The sequence below is a fragment of the Lissotriton vulgaris genome, chromosome 8 (assembly GCF_964263255.1).
Source record: "Lissotriton vulgaris chromosome 8, aLisVul1.2, whole genome shotgun sequence".
NCBI classification, from domain to species: domain Eukaryota; kingdom Metazoa; phylum Chordata; class Amphibia; order Caudata; family Salamandridae; genus Lissotriton; species Lissotriton vulgaris.
In genome coordinates, this window is record NC_141696.1 from 622,500,208 (window position 1) to 622,525,058 (window position 24,851).

General features: G+C 44.7%; 1 protein-coding gene across 1 annotated transcript in view; it reads right to left on the bottom strand.

The window, feature by feature from the left end:
- TFG (trafficking from ER to golgi regulator) overlaps positions 1 to 24,851 on the bottom strand; it is a 123,272-nt gene that overhangs the window by 93,197 nt on the left and 5,224 nt on the right. The window contains exon 2 of the mRNA XM_086934502.1: positions 13,929 to 14,138. Within this exon, the coding sequence (XP_086790628.1) occupies positions 13,929 to 14,112 (184 nt within the window). The 5' untranslated portion in view covers positions 14,113 to 14,138. The remainder of the gene's footprint in view (positions 1 to 13,928; positions 14,139 to 24,851) is intronic.

The following is a 24,851-nucleotide window of genomic DNA, read 5'->3' on the forward strand; positions in this document are numbered from 1 at the left end:
CGCCCATTCAAACAGGTCTCTCAACCACGCATCAACAGGCAGGAGGTGGGGCTTGGGGCAAGCCGAAGCCACGCAATAGCAATGAGTCTCTTTGCTAGTACCAATCCTAGTACAAAAAACACTTAGTTCCTTGTTTTTTTGGGGGGGGGGTGGAAGACCAAGCCATACCGGTCGGATCTCCATGGGAACAACGCAACCAGAAGCCTCCTCTAGACAAGCAAATATTGTGTACCAGTAGGGAGTGAAGAATGAACAAGCTCACCTCAGTGACCCGCATCGTGGGCATGTATCAGGGCATACTGGATTCAGTGGTTGGGTCTGGAATAATGTCGTCATTTTTCCATTTCGTTTGTTTTATATAAAAATCAGTGTGGGCATGGTGGGATTTGGTGCTAGGTCCATCCTTCGTGTTACGCCCAACGGCGCCCCAGAATTTTAATTGCGTAGTCTGTTCTTTTTGGATCTTTCCTTGCTTTGAAGTGCGGTTTACCTCACCTGCTGCTTTAGCCCCCATTTCCAGGGAGGCAGGCGGGTCGCATGTGAATCCAGAAAACTATTCAGGCTGCAAAACGACTCCTACTGGCAAGTAATAATTTCTTTTTGCAACATGAAGCCTATTCTGGGTTCACCTACTGTGATTCTGATTACTTAGCAGTATTTGGTCCCTTGGGAAGAACGGGCTGAAACGTGGAGGATTTGCAACAGGAATTGTAGCACTCTCTCACTTGTACATCATTGTTTAACTGGATGTTCGTAAAGGTGAGAGAGGATAACCATGTTGCGGGCATGCAGATTTCGCCGATAGGAACGCTAAGGTAGGAGCTTTCGTCCTGGTGGAGTACCCTGGGGTATGTGGGTAGAGTTTTCCTGCCTTTGTGTAGCATGTTTGGATAAGTTCCATTATCCATCGGGCTACAGGAAATGAGAAGAGTTGGTTCCCTTTCCGAATTGCTTTGGTCTCATGTAGGTACTACATAGGTGCACTTCGCACAACCAAGGTGTGTAGAGCCCTTTTGATCGGAGACTCTGAATCCAGACGAAAGACCAATGTAAAAGTGTATGCAAATCTCCCTGACCAGTCTGTTGACCGGGCCTTTCCCTCGGACTGGAGGTGTAGGAACCTGGACACAAAGTTTTGACATTTGACGCTTTCGGGACTCACAAATAGGTCTATACTTGGTGTGCCCCATTGTCTGAGGTAGAACATAGTTGTTGTGTTGTCTGTTTGGATAAGCACAGAATCCCCTCAAGTGCACCTGGAATGCTTTCAAATCTTGGAGAACCGGCTTTAGTTCCAGGTAGTTATGTGCTTTACTGAGCCAGTCGGACGGGGAAGTAACATGTAGGGCGCATGAGGGGGTATGCAACAGGGAGTCTCGCAAGTAAGCACAACATGGAGTAGGGTATACAACAGAGCAACACAGGGGAGAGAGGTGTGAGAAAGTGTCCTCTTTCTACATGCATGGACACGGAAAAGGACACACACACGAAGTTTGGTATCAAACTTCTCAGCACATTAAATCCATACTGATGCCAGTGTGGGATTTAATGAAAAACGCACACAGAGGGCATCTTAGAGATGCCCCCGGAAAATGACCTACCACTAGTGTCCAGGCTGAGTGGCTGCTTTCACCTGCTACAACCAGACATGTTTCTGGACCCCTGGGTCGAGCACCTGCTGCTCTCGGGAGGGGGGGGGGGGGGGGGGGGGGCCTGAAAAATGCACATCCTGGGACGAGGTGCCAAGCCTCCTCCCCAAGGATGGGCAGGGTCCACGAAGGGGAAGCTTCAAAGGCTTGCTGCTTTTGTGAGTTACCTTAGGCCACTAGCTGCTTCCAACACCTGGTCCCCACTGGTTCTGACCCCCACTTTGGGCAGGAGAACCAGCGGGAAAACGAAGTGAGTAAGGGAGGTGTGCCAACCTCTGCCAACGCCACCCCTCAGGTAGGGGAGGACAGGTGAATCACAACTCGCAGCCCATGCAATCTTGCAGATTGGGGGGGGGGGGGGGGGGGGGGGGGGAGAGACCCAGCCAACCAGGGTGAGGCTTATGCCCCCTCCACTGGAGGCTTGCATAATAGGGGGTGTACCCAACCCAGGGAAGGGACCAATTGGTCCAAACCTTTTACCTACCGGTAACGCCTATAAATCTAGTATTTAGGGGCACCCTTGAACCTTGCTTCCCCAGACAAGCAACTACAAGAAGAAAAGAACAGCTGCGCCGAAGCTACGAAGGAGGACGCCCACTGACTTAGCCCCAGCCCTACCGGAAGGTCCCCACCTCGAACCTGCAGAAGCAAAGCTCTGGTGTGTCCTGCAGCCATCAGCCTCAAGAACCCTGAGGACCTGCCCTGCCTTCAAAAGAAAAGGACTGCTTCCCTTGAACACCGGATTTGTTCACCAACAGACTCAAATGGTAATGTCCCCCCACTCAAACACAACCAGGAGCTGGTGTGAAGATTCGACCCTAAAAGGCACCCCTGCACCAGACGCCCCACAGCCTTAGATGGCCAAACAGACGGTGCCTAACCAACCCCCAGCATCCCAACTTATCTCGCCAAGTAGTGGTTGCACCAAGAAGACTTTTGTCCCCGAGCCTGCTGTGTGTTTGCAAACCAGAGACTCCTCATTGAAAGCTACAGGGCACCAGACGCTAAAACAGCACTCTGCACACGGCTGCCCAGTTCCGCTGAGTGCGCACTGTTTGTGCTGGCTTGAACGCCCCATTTGCCCTGAGCTTAAGTCCAGGAGCTTTGCTCCCACAACCCAGCGGCCTGCTAGTCAGCAGCCACCAACCGGAGGCCCCCATCCCTCATTGGATAACATTGGGCCTCAACACTCTGCACCTGGCCGCCCTAGTGCCACAAATGACCCGCCAAATTAAAATGCATTAACTTGAATGATCCGCAACTTAGTAGCTACGTAACAAAGATTTTAATCAGTTATAAAATAGTCTTGACACAATGAAATTGGTCACAGAGTCGTTTAGTGGTCATGGTCTGCCTTTTTAACATTAATTGTACTGTAAAAAGAAATATCAATTCATTTTAATGAATTGTATAAAAAGGTGGTGTCTTACCCACTCATATCAATTTTATACTTCAAACTGAAAGTCTAAAGAAATGGATGCAACTAAGTTTTAACGTGTGTATATATGTTGGTGTGCTTTTAACGCTACAATGTATCTGATGTTTTGGAACCTTGTTTTGGTTTTACTTAACTAAACAAAATCTTTTCAGTTTCAGTTTAGTGCTGCTGGGGGTGAAACCAGAGTGCATCATTGACCCTGAGGGACTCTGGAGTTTACCCCCAGAATACAAACTCCCACAACTGAATACTTACCTTTGAACCGATAACCCTATTTTCCTCCATATGATAAAAACTTTTCACAGAAAAACAATGTTAAGCATGGAGTTGGAAATTCAATGAAACCCTTTAAAACTGTAACTAAATAACAAAAACACTTACCTGTTTACAGGAAATGTCAGTGCAGTATCCAGTGCACTGTGTAAGAAAAGTAATCTACCTGACATTCTACTAAAAAGCCAATACGAAGTATATGTACAGGAGATCAAAAGAATTGCATTACTATTAACTCCACTGTAATCAAATCTAAGTGCATATCCAATTGCAATTTAAACGGTTTATAAAATGCATTACTACAGTAATGTATTTATTACTTATCTGTGCCAGGCAATATTGGTTCTAGAAAATAAGATAACTAAAAGAATATTTTTATACAACACCAATTGGTCTGAAATTCAGTCTTTGAGTGAATGATATCATTTGCTGATCGGGTGTGTACAACACCAATTGGTCTGAAATTCAGTCTTTGAGTGAATGATATCATTTGCTGATCGGGTGTGTACAACACATGCTTTACAATGCCCTCCGATACAGCCTTACTGCTCGACCACACTACCATATTATAGAGTAAGGTGCTATCTACTTTTACCTCAACCTCCCTTTGGGTGTCCACTGGACTCTGTGCACGCTATACCTTACTTTAATATACTATATACTGAGCCAGCTTCCTACCAGGAGGTACATGGGAGATATGCCTAAAAAACATGCACTCTCATGGAGTGCGTAAAAGGTAAATGAAAAACAATCAGTGGACGCAGAGATGCAAATCAAAGAAATGGGAAAGAGGCAATGCTACCTGGGAGAGACAGGCCTAAGACGGACGAGCTGGGGCATGAATAAGAAGCGGCAAATGAGTGACAAGGAGAGCCAACTGATGGTAAGAAATGAGCAAGCTCCAAGGACTTCTATGTTATTCGTAAGCCATAATATGCCTTGCAACAGACAATGCATGCATGGACTAACCAGCACCTGAAAAGAGCACTGGAAGGACAAGAAATGCATTCATGCTCCAAGGGACGGACAAACACAAGAGGAAGGAAAGCCTACAGAAGAAGAATAATAAGAAGACAGTAAATCAGTGACAATAATGCCAATGAATTGTAAGCAAAGGGTGGGCTCCAAGGCCGCTGTAGGCTAACAATATATTGCAACAGACAGCACATGCCCTTTGTTACGCAATAATTATTTCTTTTTTTAGATAAGTAAAGAAGTGAAGGAAGAATAAATAGAGGATTAAGGCTAAGGAAGAAAGAAGGCCGAAATAAATGAAAGAAGAAATTCAAGAACGGGGTTGATAAGAGAATGCTGATGTAAAGCAGTAAGTACCTACCCCTCCCCCCTCCACAAAAAAAATGTTTTTAAAAAGGCACAGGGTTCTAATGCCAGTATCCCTATAGGGAAGAAATTGGGCGATAGTGATCTAATCATTTGACAAGTGATTCAGTATTGACAAGTTTACAATCAATCTGAACTGCTGCACTAAACAAGCATTTGCAATGCAATAGGTCTCATTTACGCGAGTTTAAGCTATTGGCATTGTAAATGACAATGCCTTTTATTTATGTTCTAAAAACATAAAACCTAAATAAAAGGCATTGTCATTTATGATGCCAATAGCTCAAATTTGCATAAACAGGAGACCTAGTGCATTGCAAATGCTTGTTATAGGACTTGTGACCTGGGTATATGCGTGTGTTATTACCCTAAAACATTAATGGACCTTAAAACGACCAATTTGAGAACAGAACAAGATACGCTTGTTCACGACTGGTGACTTCCAGACTCTGTTCGCCTAGTGTTGCCGCCTCGCCGTGCCTTGCCAAAGCCACGCCCCGCCAGACCAAGCGCCGCGATTACCGAAACCCAGGGCGTGGAGACCCGTAGCAAGGAGGACACGGAGCACGGAGCTCGGAGCAAGCCCCTGTCTGCCGGATTCCAGCGGCAGGCGGGCAAACGGGCAAAACGTAAAATATTTCCTCCCCTGCCTCGGAGAACAGCGGAGCCCTTGGGGAGAGGCAGGGAGAGACGCGGGGAGCGGGTGCGGGTGCAGCGCGAGCAGGAGGGCTTCCCGAGCACAACGAGCCCCTGCACACGCAGCGGAGGCAGAGAGCGCCTCTGACCGCCAGCCCCAACTCAGCCCCCTTTCAGCCCCATTCCTGCAGTCTCGAGCCATTAGCTGGTTCAGTGAATCCAGCTGAGTCTGCTAGGAAATACCTTGATAACTTTGAGTTATAAGCAGGCAAGAAAGGGCGTGCAATTGAAGCACCAGCCCCCAGAAGACCAAAACACCCACGGAGAAGGCGCAGACTTTAAAATCGATAATAAGCATCAGTGGGGCAAGGCAGCAGGCGGAAGGCAACAAAGGCAGAACAGAGGTAAGTGAATAACTTTCACTATAAGTATATTTAATAATTAAGAATTACAACCCTTAGTATAACATCAGTTTCTTGACTAGAAATGGCACCTAAAAGAGGGCAAAAACTATTGGATGATCTAGGAAGGAGCAAATCTTTGGAGGGCTCAAAATCACTGGAGGAAAGTCATGCATCATCTATGGAAAACAGTATGGGGAGACGAAAGAAAAGAAAAGTTAAAAGAGCAACGAAGAATGCCCAAAAGGCAAAAAGAGGGTGCAATCATACAACACGGCAGCGTCAAAGTCCATAAAGGAGTTTGTAGGCAAACATTATAAATCATTATACCCCGCAATAACATCGGATATAGATGGAGAAATAGTGGTAATTGGCGGAGAAATTGGTGAAAACTCAGGCTTGCTAGATGAAAATCAAAGACCGTTAAATAAGGGAGAACTCCAGGTTAACCTTGATAACGAGGATGATGGGGTGAACCTCAAATCGTTAAACCAGACACTGCAGAGCCAAAATAACCAAATCTCGGCGCCTCGTCTATTATCATCGCCAAAGATGTTCTCACTGTTGTCACCAGGGATTGAAGAAGATCACAGGGGAAGCGAAGGCCAGAACCAGAGCGTTATCTGGGGAGGTGCACCAGATCAATTCCAGCAGCACCATCCACTGCAAAAATCCCCAATACACCAAGAGAGCCTAAGGACTAGTTACCCAGCAAACCCAGTCAGAAAAACCACACAGGACTCGGTGCTCTCTGAAAAGCCAACATCCTCGCTGATGGAGTTAATCTTGTTAATGCAGAAGGCACTTCAAGGAATCCTGGAAGTAACCCTCTCAAACAACGGAGTGTTGAAAGCTCAGAAACAACATCTAAAGAAAATAGAAGAAGAACTCGGAGAAATAAAGAGCCAACTGCCAAGCAGGGTAAAGCCAACTGATATACCCCCACCAAATGAGGAAAGAGACAGGATAACACTTGAAAGATCGCCTAAACCCGCAGAACAAACAGCAAAGGATGCTGCAGAATCTATGGACAATGTGTACATATCAAAAAGACCTATGCTAATAAAAAGGCGCGGTGGGTATGTCACACTCGGGACCAGGAACAGGATAGGAATGCCCAGGCAAACGAAACATGTAGGAATGAGAAAAGGGAAGGAAGTAACGAAGGGGGGGGTGCAGTCAGGACTAAATGCCTCAGCCCCAACATTTATAACACAGAGACTTATACAGGTAGAGGCAAAAAATTCAATGACCCCAAAGACCCCGAGAGCACCTAGGAAAAAGCATACTCACAGGGAGGAAACCGAGAACCCGCCCTCCACCCATACGACGAGACAAAAAGTAAGGCTAATGGATGAACGGGTTACTGAACAAAGGTCCGTAAGATCACAGATACACGAAGAACCCAACATGAGAAATAAAGGTCGGAAAGGAGGGAGAACATTTACCAGCCAACAAGCGCATGAAATAAACACAAACTTATATGAGAGAGATGGTAACAATTGGTTATTTCTGGACCCGATACCAGCAGGGAGGAAAGAGAAGCGGACAAGAAAAATTAATCCCCTGAATAGAGCACTGATCTTGGCCGCATTCGCCAAATGCGGCAGTCTGAGGGGGATCGGTTCTAAAGACCTCCAGCATGTTGGCTTTGTAGAAAACAGGCATGGAAAGGAAATAACAAAAATCGCCCTTTATTCAGACCTGGTAAAGAGGGCAATCCTGAAAGCCTCAAATGAGATAACGCAACAGGGAATAAGGATTATCCCAGAGAGTGATATAAAAACCTCTAAAGATAACAACTTCTTAAAACAGCATTCCGGGCTACAGAAGAGACAAGTGATTCTCTATAAAGGAACAAAAGGAGATCGAAGCTCTCTGAACATTGTAATAGACAACACAGGGAATGATTCCTCATGGGGCAACTGGTCGTTACATAGTAATCACACGGGAGAATGCAATGGAAGTAATTCGGTGGATACAGACGAAGAAGGTGCTCTGAGTGACGTTGAATAGGATGGAGGGGGTTCGCAAGAACTAGGTCTCTTAACCTGGAATGTAAATGGGATAGGCCACGAGCAAAAATGGGAATATGTAAAGGAATCCATAAATAAAGTGGACATTGCCTGCCTGCAAGAGACCTGGTTATGCGACGATACCCCAACCCTTGACGGTTATGCCCAGATACATAAACCTGCCATAAAGAAAAATCGTGGGAGGCCCTCGGGGGGGCTGATGACATTGATATCAACAAAAGTAATGAGGGAAATTAAACTGTTGAATACAAAATGTAAATGGGTACAATCAAGCAGAATCGAACTCATGACATGGGATCTAAACTATAAAATGTTGATTTTAATGAATGTTTACATGCAGTGGGACAATGGGGAGGAGTATGAAAGGGAAATGAGGTGTTTTAAAGAGGATGTAGACAGTACTCTAGAAAATTATCCCACAGACATAATAATGATAATGGGGGTTTTCAATCAAACTAAACCCAAAAAAGGCTGACCTTTGGAATAGGGAACAGTTAGAGGTATACGGAATAAACCCGGCAAGGTTCCCAGCTGGGGAAATTTCGAAACAAGACCTAGAACTAATATACACCCTAGGTGGCAGAGGTTTTCACTGCGTAAATGGGAGAACAGAGTCAGACTCACTGGCAGGAAAAACGTTTATCCCAGGGCAACAGAACTGCCCAATTGACTATATATTCCTGCAGGCCTGGAACTTTCATCTAATAAGAGACTTTAAGTTAGACCTAAAAGAGGTGAGTGATCACAAACTCCTACACATAGTAATATCGGGGGGAAGGAAATTACAGAGAGAAATAGTGATCACCCAGGAGGTGGAGTACCCCAAACGCGTGACGACACGTTTAACTGAGGAATATGGAAAAACTGAAGGCTATGCAAACAAAAATGGCACCTGAAAACTGTGAGAATAAAAATCTGAAATGGTTTATTAGAAAATTAGAAGAAGTTGTGCAATGCCTAAAGATAAAATTAAAAGGGGATAATCCCATAAGGGTAAAACAAACAAACCGTGGTAAAGGGTTCTCAGTGGCGTGCCAAAATAAGAAAAGGGAGATAAGAGCAGCACAAAGGAAACAAAAAAAAGAACTTTACACAAGAGAAACAGGAACAGTTAGTCAAGCAGAAAAAAGAACTCAAGCAAATGGTACTCTCCGCAAAAAGGTCATATAAAGAAAAATTCTGGTTAGAACTATTAGAAGCCATAGAGAAGAAAAACCTAAGGCAATGTTGGCAACTAGTAAAGGCTGCAGCTGGAACAACAGATGGTGAATTAAATTGTGTGGTGAGTGAGGCAGCATGGGAAGAGTACATAAGGGAATTGTACGGGACAAGGACTCCCAGAGAGGAGATAGAGATCAAGAAATCTCAGAAGACCTTTTACTCAAATTTAATGAAGAACAAGTTGAGCTCACAATAAAAGAACTTAAGTTAACCCAGGCAGCAAGCCCAGATAATCCCCCTGCAATAATTTTGAAGACTGAGCTTAAATGGTGGTGCCAAGTTGTTCCAGGTAGTACTAAAAGAAGGGGTGATGCCTCCAACCTAGAAGGGGGCCGTAATTAGGCCGATCCACAAGAAAGGGAGCAAAGAGGAGCCAAAAAATTACCGGCTGATCAATCTCCTAGATATAGGTGAGAAAGGGTTTTCTAAAATTGTATTGAAACAACTGAATGCATGGGTAGACGAGTACCAAATAATTCCCATAGAACAGGGTGGCTTTAGAACGGGCCACTCCACAATAGACCACGGATTCGCCCTATGGGCGATGGCGAGGAAGTCGACGGAACAAAATGGCAAGTTATGCTGTTGCTTCGTCGACTTCAAAGCAGCCTTTGATTCTGTGGATCGGGCCTGCTTATGGGAGACCCTAAAGAAGTTAAATATTCCAAAAGACTTACTTACTATAATAAAAGAATTACACAGGGAAAACTGGGGTCAAGTAATTAAAGATACGGTGGGCTCCTTGACACCAAAAATACCAATTGCAAATGGATTAAGACAGGGCTGTGTGCTGGCCCCCCAGCTTTTCTCGATCTTCCTGTCAGATCTTGCGGCATATCTAGAGGTGGAGGGTAGTGCCAGCCCTAAAATGGATGGAAACAAGATACCCTGCCTATTGTACGCGGATGATCTGGTAATAGTAGATCAGACCGAGAGGGGCCTCCAAAGGAAGCTTAACGCCTTCAATACATATTGTGCCAGCAAATTTTTTACTATCAACCTGGATAAAACCAAAACCCTACGCTTTGGGAGAAAGTTAAGCAGATTCAGTTGGTACATAGGTGATCTCAAACTGGAGACAGTAAATGAGTACCGATATTTGGGTATATGGTTCGATAGGTCTCTAAATTGGAATACCCATTTGGAAACTCAATAGGCAAAGGCACTTTCTTCCATATGTGGCCTAAAAAGGTTTAATGGGGACTATGGTGAGATGTCTCACCGACCACTGCTTAGAGCTTTTGATGCAACGATCCCCCCCCCCCCCCCAAGTTTTATATGGCGCAGAGGTCCTTTATTTGAGCGGTAAGGGATCTTGGGACGTGATAGAGGGTAATTGCATAAAAAGGCTACTATCTCTTCCCCAATCTGCCATGATACAAGCCATCAGAACCGAAATAGGTACAAAGTCCTGGGTGATACTAACCCAGATGGCTGTGATCAGATTCTGGAAGAGATTAGAAGACCCTAAAAGTAAAAAAGTAGCAGACTGGTGTCGCAATGAAATTCAGAAAAGCGAGCTAAAATGGGCGAAGGCCAGTAGGGAAAAATTGAAGGGAATCTGCAATTCATTAGAGATCGACTTGGACCTGGTAACATACCAAATCCCTAGTACCAAAGGCAATCTGAAACAAACGGGAAAAGTAGTTTCCAAACTGCTTCATATAGGCTATTTAACAAAGAAAAAATCAGTGTCGCATATGCTAAATGCTTGGTCTCAAGAAAACTGGTTCCCCTACCTTGATAGATTACCCAATCGTGGACTCAGGCAAGAGATCCTGAGACTTCGAATTGGGATCAACCCATGGCTAATACACAGAGACCTTAAAATAAAAATGTTAGATTAAGAAGGTCGCTGTAGGTGTAATCTGGGAACTAAGGGAGACCTGCAGCATATCATGTTAGATTGTTTGACACTCCTAGAACATAGAAAACTTTGGCTGCGCCCAGTATTTATAAAATATGATGTAAAAACAAGGTCGCAGGCGGCCAGCCTCTTAACAGAAATCCCCTACATCGATATTGCAATTGCCCTTGGGAAATTTATAAAGGTGGCCTTGAGTGCATTGAGAGCCAAAGAATAATGTGTAGTACTGTATGGATTTTAGCGGAATGAAATCGCCTGGAGTAGTAAGAATGTGAATAGGTTTTAATATACAAAAATAAGTTAAGATAATTGTAACTTTTACTGAATTTTGTACTTTTGATAATGGTGTATATGATCTTTTAATGGACAAGTTTTAAAAAAAATACGTGTATGAATCTATGGTGCATACTCCATTCTGCGTTATGTCACTGCATTGTTTAAAGACCACGGTCATAATAAACATTTTGACTTGACCAATTTCAGCACACTATACAAACATTTTGGAGCGCCCCTCGGCTGTTGACCCCCTGCCAGCACAAGCCTGAACCCCCAATTGGAGCTGCCCTAATGGGATCTCTTCCTGTTCCTACTGCCTACGACAGGGCATCAGGGACCAATCGCCACAGCGTCCCCTTCCAGGAGATCCAAGTGGAGCATCGCTGCCATGGCAACAGCATGTTACATAGTTATGTATGTAGCCCATATTGCACCGATTTTTATGTGTGCCATTTCGAACTAAAGCTGTTTGGGCCCAAGCAGGTGCAGTACGCCGGCGTGCGCACTTGTGACATCACTGGCTCTGCATGGACTGTGAATATTGGTAATCGTTCATAACCAGGGTGTCAGAGCAAACCCTGAAGCTGGTAATGGCAGCTAGGACGTAAGTGTCTTAATCTGAAGTCACCACGAGTAGCTTTTTTGTAATTGCATCCAGATACAATAACACAACTGCCATACACTGAAAACCAGCCTGGACTATTGTTAGTGGTTCTCTGTGTGCGTAGTGGAGAGGCCAAAGATTGGATGGTCATGTATTCTGAACACCTTTTTGGCACAAGGTACTGCAAGAAACTTCTAGAGGCTTGAACCTGAACAGCTGAAAGTATGCACAATACAAGAGTAAAATGCTGAACAAATACAAAAGCACAACCTGTTGAGAACTTGAGGCAAAATTCAGTAAAATGTGAAACACAAATGGGACTTTATCATTGATAAATACCTGAACATGTTAATTGTTCAGAAATCAGCAGCGTTTTCCCTGTAAAGCTAGAGGCATGAATATAAGGCTCGAAAATGACCAGTTTCAAAGTCTGCAATAAAATGCTACCAGATCTGAGACCCGGAGGAATCCGTCCCATACTCATGTAAATCAAAGATGAAAACAGGACTAAAAGTACCAGAGAGCAAAGTTTGCAATTAGGCCTGGTAAGCATAAGTATGTGCCTGCTAGGCGGTGGGGGAAGAGGATCAGGAGGGGAGGGGAGGCGCCTGCCCACAAGTCCATAAATAATGATTTTACTTTTGTGTATTATGAAACGCAACATGCAGGGTCGCATTTTCAAATTTAATATAGCAACAGAAGTGGGCCAACCTGTGCTCCACGTCACACAAAGATGGTGCAAAATCCAGTGTTCTTTAATGGACCCATCTCTCTATCACACACATGCTCTAATAAAGCTGAGTACATCCCACGATCCTGGGCGTCAGCTGGGGGTCTCTTGAGATGCAGAGTCACCCCTAATTGCATCCTACTGGAGACAGGAATGATTTTACAAGGCAACCAGGTGTTTCAAAGCATTTATCTCGCGGCCCTGCTGTGCTGTAGCGCCGAGCAGTGGAAATGAGATTGCACGCGCTACATTTTCGCATTTTAATGTGCACGCTTACCCACTCTTTTCAAAACCAAGACATGTGTTTGAATCAGAATGTAATGCCGGACAGGCAACAAAAATCCTGGACCCTCTCGGCAAATCCAGGGTGTCTGACCACCATGATTGTAGGGGGAAAAGCTACTTCAAGAGGAAATATAATTGTGGAGAAACAACATAATTTAATCTAAAATTAACGTTTGTACCATATTTAAGCATGTATTCACGAATACGTATGTGTAACAGTCTACGCATGTGAATACTGGAAAGCTGTGGTGTTTGTAGCCCCCAAGCAGAACGCCTGGAAGACTGAATTCCACATCAAAAACAAAGAAAATGACACACAGCGGAAATGCGCGTTCTGCCGGAATACCCCTGTCCTTCCTGTGACCCCTTGCGCCTCTGAGCTCCGTGCCTGCCTGCCGCCAACCAATCACAGAGCCAACGGGTGCATGCTCCAAGCGTGAAGGCAGCATGGTTGCAAGAAGCCCGGAGCACTTGCTAGCATGCTTCACAGATGTCGTGAAGAGTTTTCTAATCTGCTTGTTAAATAAACAACCAGAAAAGAAAAGTCTTCACAACAGCTGTGAAGCACGCGAGCCAGTCCTGGTGGGCCGGCCAACCGTATTTCCAATGACAACCCACCGTTTAACATAAACGGTGACGCAAGCCAATGGGAATAAGGGGCGGGCTTCAAGCCCTTTTCTCCAAGTACTCATCTGCAATAAATCGTGCCGAGCGCGCTACAAATGTGCGCAATGCTAGCCGAGACATAAAAAGAAGTATGGGCACACGTACAAAATATTGTATATTTGTATGTATTCTCATAAAATTGAAAATAAATGTCAAAGGGATTTGCAATCCCTAGTTTATTTGCAGCCAACAAAAGATTTTGTCTCAGTAGACCAGAGCCATCTTTCAAATCGGAGCAACTAGTCTTATCTGTTTCATTGCAGCACATCATCCTAGAACAAGAAAGACCATGCACTTCAGAGTCCTTGAAATTCTGCCCACGTCAAAACGAGAACCTGGAAAGCAGGCCTGCTCACCACTGGGCTTTGCCATCAAAAAGCTTCAGGTAAAGTACTGGGTTAGCAACCATGGATTTCAATCGACCACGATTTCAGTTCAATGACTCTCGATGCTTCAACAGCAAGTACCCAGTCATTGAAGTCTTCAACAAACAATGTACACATACCTTCATCTTTATACTTAATTGTGACTTCATCATTGCTTAACAGTTTCCCTCTGAAAACTCTCTGCATCATTAGCACCAACTCGTCATAAGTTATGTCTTCATTGTGAATTGGAATTCGACGAATGTCCTCTCCAATTTGGGCTTTAATGATGAGTTTCCCGCTCAAGTCCAACTGTCCGTTCATGGTGGACTCCGTGATGTCTTACCCAGCTGAAATAAAGTGAATGAAAATATACAGACCCCTATTTATTAAATAGGTTAATACAATTTTGTGTTATAAATGCCTATACTTATTGCACAATATATGCAAGTAAAATAACGGAAGTGCAAAATCAACACAGAACAAATATGTTTCTTTTATAACCCACCAATTGTCTATATACGATTTTCTAACCTACAGGCTGATATGCTTGTTTGAGCTCTTCATTGTAAGGTAGACAACATTTTTTAGTTCTTAAATAAGAGCACAGGAAGGAATAAGGATTCAGAATAAGCATATAGAGAGGGCAAACATGCTCTCCCTGTGAGTGTTGAAAGGGAAAGAAAACAAGCACTGGCAAAGCACACAAAGTTTGGAGATGACCCCAAGCCTTTTGGGTATGGCAATGCTTGGTCATTGTTGTAAAAGCTATGCTTGAGGAGGTGCTGGGCCCTTACTGATAGAAAAAAATAAAAAAAACATTGGCTAAAAGCAGAAATATAGGTTTTGATCTCAAAAACGTACTCCTTTGCATTAAAGGAAACTATTTTCTATGCGGAAGGCTGCTCCTCAAAAACCAGAATGCAGTCATTGAGAGCCAACTTGCCTCATGCAGAATGCGGAGCAAAAGGAAAACATGAATGACAACACTAGACTACCAGATAAAGATGGGGGCCTGGCTGAATTCTCCTACTTGCAAGTATATTACATACATATATATAAAAATCAAAAAGGTCAAAGCTAATACCAGCCCTAAAAAGTAAACCGTATTCTAACGAATCCCCAAGTCAAAAGCACTGGGATGCCAAAGGAGTGACAGGGAGTTACTGGAGGACGAGTTGGACAGCCCTTTCTATAGCAAGCACAGGCAAAGCCAATAGATCTTGCCTATGAAAGAGCTACTGGCTTTGCCAATGTGTTTTAGCCACGTTGTACACCAGGGTAGCTGCAGGGTTAAAAGTTAGTGGTGTGGAGGAGAGTGTCGTAGAGTGGAATGGAGAAGTGTGGAGTAGAGTTACAAAGAATGGAGTTGCATAGAGTGACATAAATTGGAGTTGCATGGAGTGGCGTAGAGCAGAGCGGATTGATGTGGAGTACATTAGTGTAGAGTGTTGCACAGTATAATGGCGAAGAGTGCAGCAGCATAGAATTTTAGTGGCATACAATGTGGCATTGTAGAATGCCCTGGCGTAGATTAGTGTTGCCAAGTACAGTGCAGTGGCCTAGAGTGAAGTGGTGCACAGGTAGTGTGGCATAGAGTGCAGTGGGGCAGGGTAGAGGGGCATAGAATGCAGTAGAGTGCAGGCCCCGAAAAATCATAAAAATGCTACAAGACCTACAGGTCTAGTGACTAAAATAATTTAATCAACCCAATTATAATGCTCGACCCATACACTGGTTTCAAATTATGTGATCCTGGGAAAATATTTTAATTTACTCATCCACCATTTTCTTCTTTATCACATATAAAAAGCATCTTCAAATACGTTGACTCAGCAGGTCTGCTGTACAAAAACACCTGTTTGATTTAATAGACTAAACTTTTGCTCCACATATAATACAAATCTAGCCACATATAGGATAAACAAGACTGCCGAGTAGCCTCTTAATTCATTAACCGCATTGTCATCAGGGCGGGGGCTGGAATGTTTCTCAAATCAGGTTTTAAACTTTTAATAAATACATACCTGATTCATGAAGTGGTGGCACACTTATTTGCAATCAGCAGATTTTCCATTGAAATGGCCACAAAATTGCCCACTGATGTGGTTTTACAGATAAAATTATAAATTATGCAAAGTTTGGAAATAGAGTTTCTGCAAATATTTGTACATCACGAAGTAGTGTTCCGATTGGTTTTGTCTAGTCAATTACAAGCTGTTGAATTGTTGTGTGACATCCAACAGCCTTTTGTTTAACAATGAATGTCAGAACGCTCACTTGACAAAACCTTCAACTGTAATAAGAGAAAGTAAAGCAAACAATTTTCCAGGATAACATAAGCAACAATTAATGAAAAGTAAAAAACTGACATTTGACCTCTGTCCTTGTTCGGATGGCAAATGCGTCAATATAAAAATATTTTGTTTATTTCACCTCGCCGTGGTTGAAAGCAAATGGACAGCCTGCTTTAAACTTGCAGATTTATGCCCGAGTACGATAATATGGGTATGTTGTGAGTGTATAATAGAATGCACACATTCAAAAACAGTTATTATTCCAAATGTTACTAAGTCAGTCTATAGGTTTGTGGGGAGTTGGAGAGCTCCATTTTAAAGGATGTTGAATTATTTCATTGTGCTCCCCAACTTAGAGCAGAAGCTGCACCATTAACATGCAAATCAGAAGACTATGCTTATCACAAATGTGGTAATCAAATTAGAAATTCGATTAAATAATCTTTTTCAAACAATCAATCCAGCTATTGTTACAAGGCATTGAATGCAGCCCTTTAATGCCACCACTCTGGAAAAAAACAGGGACAGAAGATTGCAGGCAATAACAAAGCTTCAAAACAGTACAAGAAGCTGTCAACTAAGAAGATGGGTCCTGCCTCCTAACATCTGCTCCGGCGTCTCTCCTTAATCCTTGAAAAAACGGAGAGAGGCTCAAAGAGTCCAAAGGGACAGAGCTCCTACGTAACTGAATAGTTAAAACCAAATATGTTCCCTTTGGAATTCCTTATTAACACTTAAGCTTTCACTCATCAGTTATACCACTGGACATATGATGTTTCACTATACTCCCAAAGATCAAGATTAAAACACCTCCAATCGGAGTGTATAAGCACACATGCAAATTTAATGGATCATATCACAAAGAAAAATAAAAAAAGCTTTTTATATACAATAAAATGACATCTCATGATAAACATTTAGACATTTACAAATCACAATTCAACAGTATAAAAACGTTCTAATAAAAATGCTAAAAACTACTTAATAGTCAGATAGACACAATTTATAAATGGAGTGGGAACTAACAGACAGTGAAATTTGTCGAACAACTTGTAAATTTGAAACTTTAAGTGGGGACAGCTCCCACAGGACAGTCCGCTTTAAAAACGTCTCCACAACTTCCGAACAAACCCATAATTTCTCCTTACTCAAGCTCGTAGTCCCCGAATTGTGATCAATCACAACATTGTGAGAATAACCAGAGCAATTATTAGCAATACAGGAGTGAGGATTTTACGGTTAGCTTCTTACCTAGATGCTCATTCCATTTATAAATCTTCTGTAATACAGAACACTACACACTATACCAGTTCTGGGAATTGAAAACAATGATCACCCCAAAAATAAAAACAAAAAAACTCGAAGTCAAGTCTACTGCCATTTAACCTTCTGCCTTACCCTGCATATCCAAATGTCGCATCCGGTGCTCCATTCTCTACACATTAATGCATATCAGAGTCTGCTTTATTTTCTCACGCTCAAATCCCCGCTAACAAGCAAATAATGTTGTTGATCCTAAACCCTTAGGTCTACAACATAAGTTGCCTTGTTGCAAAGGGTTACAGACTAGAACTGTATTGCCCCAAACAAAGAACAGCCAAAACTGGATACGTGGCTTATGTGACTACATATATTTAACCTCATCGCTGCGGCGCATATTTTTGCGCTACGCAGCTTTTTTCAGAAAGCCACGTTAGATGACGAGCTCAGCTCGTCATCTGCACACGCCCCCCATGGCTGATGACGAGCTGAGCTCGTCACCAGCATCGAAGGGGTGAACCACATTGCTGCGGCGGTAATTTATCCGCTGTGCGGCAATTTACAAAAACCTGCGTTACATGACGAGCTCAGCTCGTCATCAGCACACGACCACCGTGGCTGATGACGAGCTGAGCTCGTCATCAGCATCGAAGGGGTGAACCACATTGCTGCGGCGGTAATTTTTCCGCTGTGCGGCAATTTACAAAAACCTGCGTTACATGACAAGCTCAGCTCGTCATCAGCACACGACCACCGTGGCTGATGACGAGCTGAGCTCGTCATCAGCAGCGAAGGGGTTAAATAAAAAAAGAAATACCCGACAAACAAACTTTAAAAAAAAAATAATAATAATTAAGGGACTAGCCTAAAATGCTTGCATTTCCAAAAGGGGGAAGGCCCAAATTTCTCCTCACCTGCAATTATGGGTGCATATTTTTCCGAACACGGATACTTTTGAATATTTGTGTAACTGTTCACACACCCCACCCACTCAAACATTTCCAACTTACTTCAGCATGGAGACATAGTTTTAACCACACATGGTAATTGCACTGGCGGAAAGTGTCCCTTACCTTGTTTTGTTAAAGTAATTTCACCTTACTACAGAGTAATCTAAATTTGTCAACTAGGAGAGCTAGTAACATTATTGCTACTCCTGCCCCTTTTCCACTGCCCAGACTTAATCTATTCTTAAAGTTCAGTTAGGCAGGGGCGCAATTTTTTTTCCTACCAGCTCAACTATTAAAACCATCTGATTTTACTTAACATGCTCCTCTTCAGCATGTTGCACTACTGCAACAGCCTCCAATCTGTCTATCCTAATGTCTCACCTGGACACCATTCAACCACGCTAACCAGCCAGGCAGTACACAACAGGCTGTGGTAATATCAATATCATCATTTATAAGATTATTATTATTATTATTATTGATAATAATGATGTTGTTATTGGTAATATCAATAATAATAATAATAATAATATCAATAATAATAATAATATTACTGATACTATTATTGATATCATCAATAATAATAATAACAATAATAATAATATCAATAATGATAACATTATTAATATTATCAATAATAATAGTGATTAATAATAATAGTAATATCAATACCAACAATATCATCAAAAACAATATCAATAATAATAATATCAATAATAATAATATCAATAATAATAATATCATTAATAAAAATAATAAAAATAATAAAAATAAAATAAAAATAACATAATAAAAATACCACCAATACAGAGTATACCTATTCCACCAAACACCAAACTCTTCCCTCTGTTAAAGTTCCTACAAGAACATCTCAACATCTCCACGAATTTTGAAAGCACAGCAGTCAGACAGACCTGCTGCTAACAAACATAGCTTGGCCAGGACTAAACCGGTCTCTTAATTCTATGGCAGGATTATGCTTTCTCATTTCTTTACTTCACAAACAGCAGCCAATGAAAGTAAAACTACAATGGTAAAACACAACATTTCGCATGAGGCTTTGAACCACGCCTCCAATATTTACAACCAATCACAGTAGTCACAAGCATATCTATACTACTATTATAAAGAGAGAATACAACCCTTTTGGCAAGGTAAACTCTGGAACCACAGCGCCAATCCACACACCCGACACATCCTTGAAATTGTCAGGGTGTGTAGATGGACATAGGCTACATAAAACTAAAATAAAACGTAAAATTTAAAAAATGAACTTTAAAAACAAAGTAGTCCCCTGAAAGAAGCGCCGGCTGCGACGTCTGCGTCATGACAATCGAGAGCGCGGGGAGGAGCGGCGTTCAGGAGCAACAGGAAGAGCGGAGGACATGATCGCGGGGAGGAGCTACGGACAGGCGGGGAGGAGCAGCGGACAAGCGGTAATGACCAGCGGTAAAATCAGCAGCGCAAGGAGGAGCAGCGAGTAAGGTATGTGAACCTAGAGGGACGGGCCGAGGGATGTGACCAGCGAGAAGCGGAGGAGCAGTGGAGCAGTAAAATCAGCAGCGCGAGGAGGAGCGGCGAGTAAGGTAAGTGAACCTGGAGGGACGGGCTGAGGGACGGGCGGAGGGACAGGCAAGCCTGAAATGCTGCCCCCAGCCCCCTTCTGCCCCAGGCAACGCTGGGGCGGGCTGCTAGTAAAGTATAGAGACACTAATCTGGCCTCCTCTTTCTTTGCTGCTCCACAGCCCAGATAAGTGCTCTTTACCTATATGCTTGTTCTACTGCATTGCAAGCCTCATGTGTTAGATATCGCCTCTGGCGAGATTATTTGCTTATATTTATTGATTCTGTGTTTGTTTTTGCATTGTTTTTCTCTCCTTGTATGAGATACTTATACCGCTATCGCGGTTCCTGGGTCTACGCCACTGGCGACTTCGGTTTCTTTCCCGACTTCGGAGCGGGGCTTCTCTGGACCACTCCGTGTCCCCTTAATTAGTTCTTGGAGCGCGTGTTGCGCCCGTAGGCCCATTCTCACCCTACCTTCGCTGCTTGAGCCGCGGCCGCCTGAGTTGCGGTCCACAATTACGAGGGACTTAGCCCCCCCCCCCTCGGGGAAGGAGGCGCAGGTCAGTGTACGCGCGCAGCCCTTTATTAGTGCCTGCACGACGCTCTGCCCCTGGCTGAAGTGGGGAATCACGCAGTTTGGCCAGGAGCCGAGGGGCTGTTTTCGACACTAAAAAGCAGTGTTTCCATCGCAATTTACATCGGAGCTCTTTAGCATTAACCCTTGCTTCCCAGTGAGTGGTGAAGCGGGACTAATTTTTGAAAACCCTTCTCTGAGATAGATAAGGGTTATTTCCCTCCATTTGTCCTAGAATTGGACTTATGCAACCGAAATTTTGACTGGTATTTCCGGCTCCTGCGTCTAGCACTTCCCCTGATAGACGCCCTCACCTGGGCTGACAACTGCGCTTCCCTCTGGGGACTTAAGAGTGGAATTTGACAATTCCTTGTGACTATGGCAGACACGGAATTCTGCAAAGAGGAGGGTGCTGCGTGTGGCTACCAGGGAGTCTTCTGCTGGCGACAAGACCTTACCGTCCCATCCGCCCCCCTCCCCCCCTACAGGACACCACTACGGACACTGACACGGATTCCTCAGATGCTGCTCCTCACAAGCGCACTAAGAAACGTAAGCATGCTTCCCCTGTCCACCCTTCACCCTTCTCCTTTGACCCATCGGACATTGTTCACCCTAGATCCTCTGATTGGGTCCCTCCCCCTGCTGTGACGGAATACCTGGAAACTCACCTCCGTAAAGGCTTTGACAAAGAGATGACAGCCCGCCTTAAGTCAGAGTGCCCCCGTCCCGATTTGGCCCACAAGGTGGCCGTTACCCCAGACATTGACACGTCCGTGACTACTTTCCTCAAGAAATATAAGAAAGACCTCAAGAAAGGTCCTGATCGCGCGCTCAGAGCGTGCCAAGATAAGGTCCTTGACCTTTTGGGGCCGTTGGCCAAGATCTTGGAACTGGCCCTCCGAGCTCAAGAAACAGGGGATGCCATTCACCCTGAGGTCCTAGCGGGCTGGGCGCAACGTGCCATCTGCATGCTGGGGAACGCCAATTGCGCTTTAGCCTCTGAAAGACGGAAGTCAGTCTCGCTCTGGATTGACCCTCAGTTGGTAGAGTTGGCTTCTTCAGATCCAGGTCCTTTGGCGGAAGGACAGTTGTTTGGAGACAACTTTGTGAAAGATATTGCAAAATTTGTTGATACCTTCGCGTCCCTGGATAAATCTCAAGCCTCCTTGAAGAGTGTGTTGCACCAGGTCTCTAATAGGGCCGGCCGTGGCAGAGGACGCTCGACCGGCCGCTATTCGAATATCAGTCCTCAAAGGGGATACGCCCCTAGGCGGGGCAGAGGATACACGCAAGAACCGGACCAGGCCGCCCAGCCACCTGGCTGAAGAGGAGTGAAACCCTGAAGCCAGTCCTTGGATGCTGGTTTCCAGTCCAGTGAGGCCCTGGCTTGGAAGTTTCGGCTGGACTGTTCCCATGAGGCACAGTCAAGACCGATTTGCATATGGCTGGGTTCAAACTGAAATGGCATGGTGAGCAAAAAAACGATGGATTTAGGTCCAGATCTCTGTACAGTGGTGAATGTATGACATTGTTCTGCATTCTGTCCATCAACTGTTGTTTTTTCATTTGTCACCCAGAGTGGGGCGGGTATACCCAGTCCCAGACGTGGGTCCCGTGCTCTCCATGCCTCTGGAATCAAGCTATCCTGGCTGAAGAGGAGTGAAACCCCGAAACCGGTCCTAGGATGCTTGTTTCCAGTCCAGTGAGGCCCTGGCTTGGCAGTTTGGGCTGGACTGTTCCCATGAAGCACATGGTCAAGACTGATTTGCATGTGGCTGGGTTCAAACTGGAATGGCATGGTGAGCAAAAAAATGATGGATTTAGGCCGAAATCTCTGTACTGGGGTGAATGTAGGACATTGTTCTGCATTCTGTCCATCAACTGTTGTTTTTGCAGCGGACTCAGATTTTACATCAACGGTGCGCAGAATGAGAACTCAACACAGAAGAAGCACTAGGGAAATAAAATGTATTTTCTAAAACCAGAATCATACCTGTTAATTAAATGTTTTACTTCTAACCGCTGCCAACAAGCACAACTTTAGAACACCAAATAAGCGTCTCTCACTTTATTCAGTACAATAGAATGGCGATCGCGGTAGCAACAACTTATAAAAAAAATTAACCAAAAAAAAAAGTCATTTGCCACTCTTGCTTTTCTGTGAAGCTCGAATCAGATTTAATTCCAAAATTGAGAGGCACTGGGGGCATTAGCGGAAACCGCAACACACATCATGCCGCAGCACCAGCCGTGAGGGAAACGGCTCCTGTGCCTCGCGTCCTTCTGTCCTCCTGAAGCCACGAGGGCAACGGCTGATGACCAACACCCAGGTGCCCCGGGGAGAAGGGCGCACCTGTGATGCCAGCACAAGCGCCCGGAGGCGTTTGAAAAGAACGGAACGCCTTTCGCCCCGCGAGTCGCGCGCTGGAGCTGCCCGAGACAAGGGCGGGGCCATCTGTGGCCATCAGGGGCCAGCAGATGACGGGCCACCCCCTAAAGTCCAGCCATGGGGATGAGGAAGCAGGTCTGCGCTAGGGACGCCAAAGGTAAAAGAGCAAAGCACCCCAGAAAGTCTGAGTCTATAATATCATATTTAACGTCAGCGGTGGGGGTTCTGTCTAAAGAGATTGCCAAGGCGGAGAAAGAACTGGGTCTGGGAGGGAGGGGGGGGGGGGGGGGGAGACAGAAAATGACCCCACAGCAGGCACAAATCATTCTAGGGTCATACCGCTGGAACCATCTATCGTGATCACGAACCCTAACCAAGGTCTGGCCTTACAGCAACCAGCATTACCAACCCCACTGGGCAGTCCTGGGCTATTGAGCGACACCCCACATGGTGTGCAACCACACAAGCGGCATAGAAAGCGCAAGCCAGTTAAAACAGCCGGCAGGAGGACAAAACCTAGGGCTGAGGGTAGTCAACCTGACCAACGCCTGAAAGACAAAATTGAGGAATTAATAGAGGACTTGTTCACCTCACGACTGGAACCTGCATTACTGTCTACTACTAAAGACATTGTGGACACACTTAATACCTGTGTGGTGGGAACCTGTCTAAATATGAGAAAATAGACTTGTTCCTTAAACCGTAACCAGGGGGGAAGGTGCCTGCAACTCCGCCACAAGTAACCGTGGGGAATAAGCCTTTGGTAGGAGCAATGCCAACGGGCCCCACACCTAGCAAACCTTGTCATGACACTGGGTTTGTAGGCATAGAGTCTCACTCACCCACAAGGGCAGGGGGTGGGAGTAGTAACCTGGAAGTGAGCACTAGGGAGAACCTGTCACAAGGGGGTTCTAGGCAGCATAGATCATATGGCCGAACCCTGGATCTGCCACCAGAGGCCGCCCCTTTAATGGCGGTCTTTACAGAGGTACCGCCATTAAGGGAGGGCTCATATGAATCAATCCCTGACCTCATGTCCCAAGCCAGGCAGTGGTCAGCGGAATTTAGCACTGGAGGAGTTGATATTTCAAACACAGTAATAATGGCAAGGAGAGTTGGGTGGGTAGGGCGGAGTCACAAGAGTATTCCGGGGGACTGTGTGGTGGTTTCCTTTAATAATAGGGCCAGTGCGGAAAGACTTCTGGGACGCCTCAGATCTTGATAATAAGGGTATCAGGCCACTTCCCTTGGGATTTTTCTACCCCCCAGTAACTCAGCATAGACCCCCTCAGCCACCTAGGGGGGTATATGCACCCCATAACCTTTTGCACATGGCTCCACACCAGGGTATGGACTTTGCAAAGTTGAGTACTGCTCAGGGGCATTTACATGGGGGAGTTTCAACCATAGCCTTAACCACAAACATTGCCCCAGCCAGGTTCGCTTTCTATGGGGGATTTAAGCATTTCCAATCGCTTCTCCCCTCTGTTAGGGATGGTGTCAATTGATTGACTACCCACGGAAAATCCAGGGCAGGGTGGGGTCTTGGGTACTACAAGCATCTCAGTTATTAGCCAGGTTGTATCCTGTAAACTCCTAAGTTGGAATGTGGCAGGGATTCGTTCGAAAAGCGCAGACCCCCTATGGCTGAAATTTATAAGGCAATTTGATATCTTGGCCTTCCAGGAAACCTGGGATGCCGCCTTTAGCTTTGCACTTGACGGCTACCTTAGCTTCACTAACGCTGTGGCCCAAGGACATGTGGGGAGGTCAAAGGGAGGCCTGCTCTTCCTTTTCTCCTTAAATCTTGCCGGCACCTTTAAAAAACGGACTACGGAATAACGCAATGGAAGGCTCTCAGCAGAAGGAGCATTTTAGTAATTTAGAAACATTTTTGTCACTCTATAAACACAATGATTCCTGTGCACCAGAAACATTATTAATGGGAGATTTTAATATACATCCCTGTTTGTGGGACTGCTATGGAGATGATCATGGTGGGCTGCCAGGGGGGGGGGGGGGGG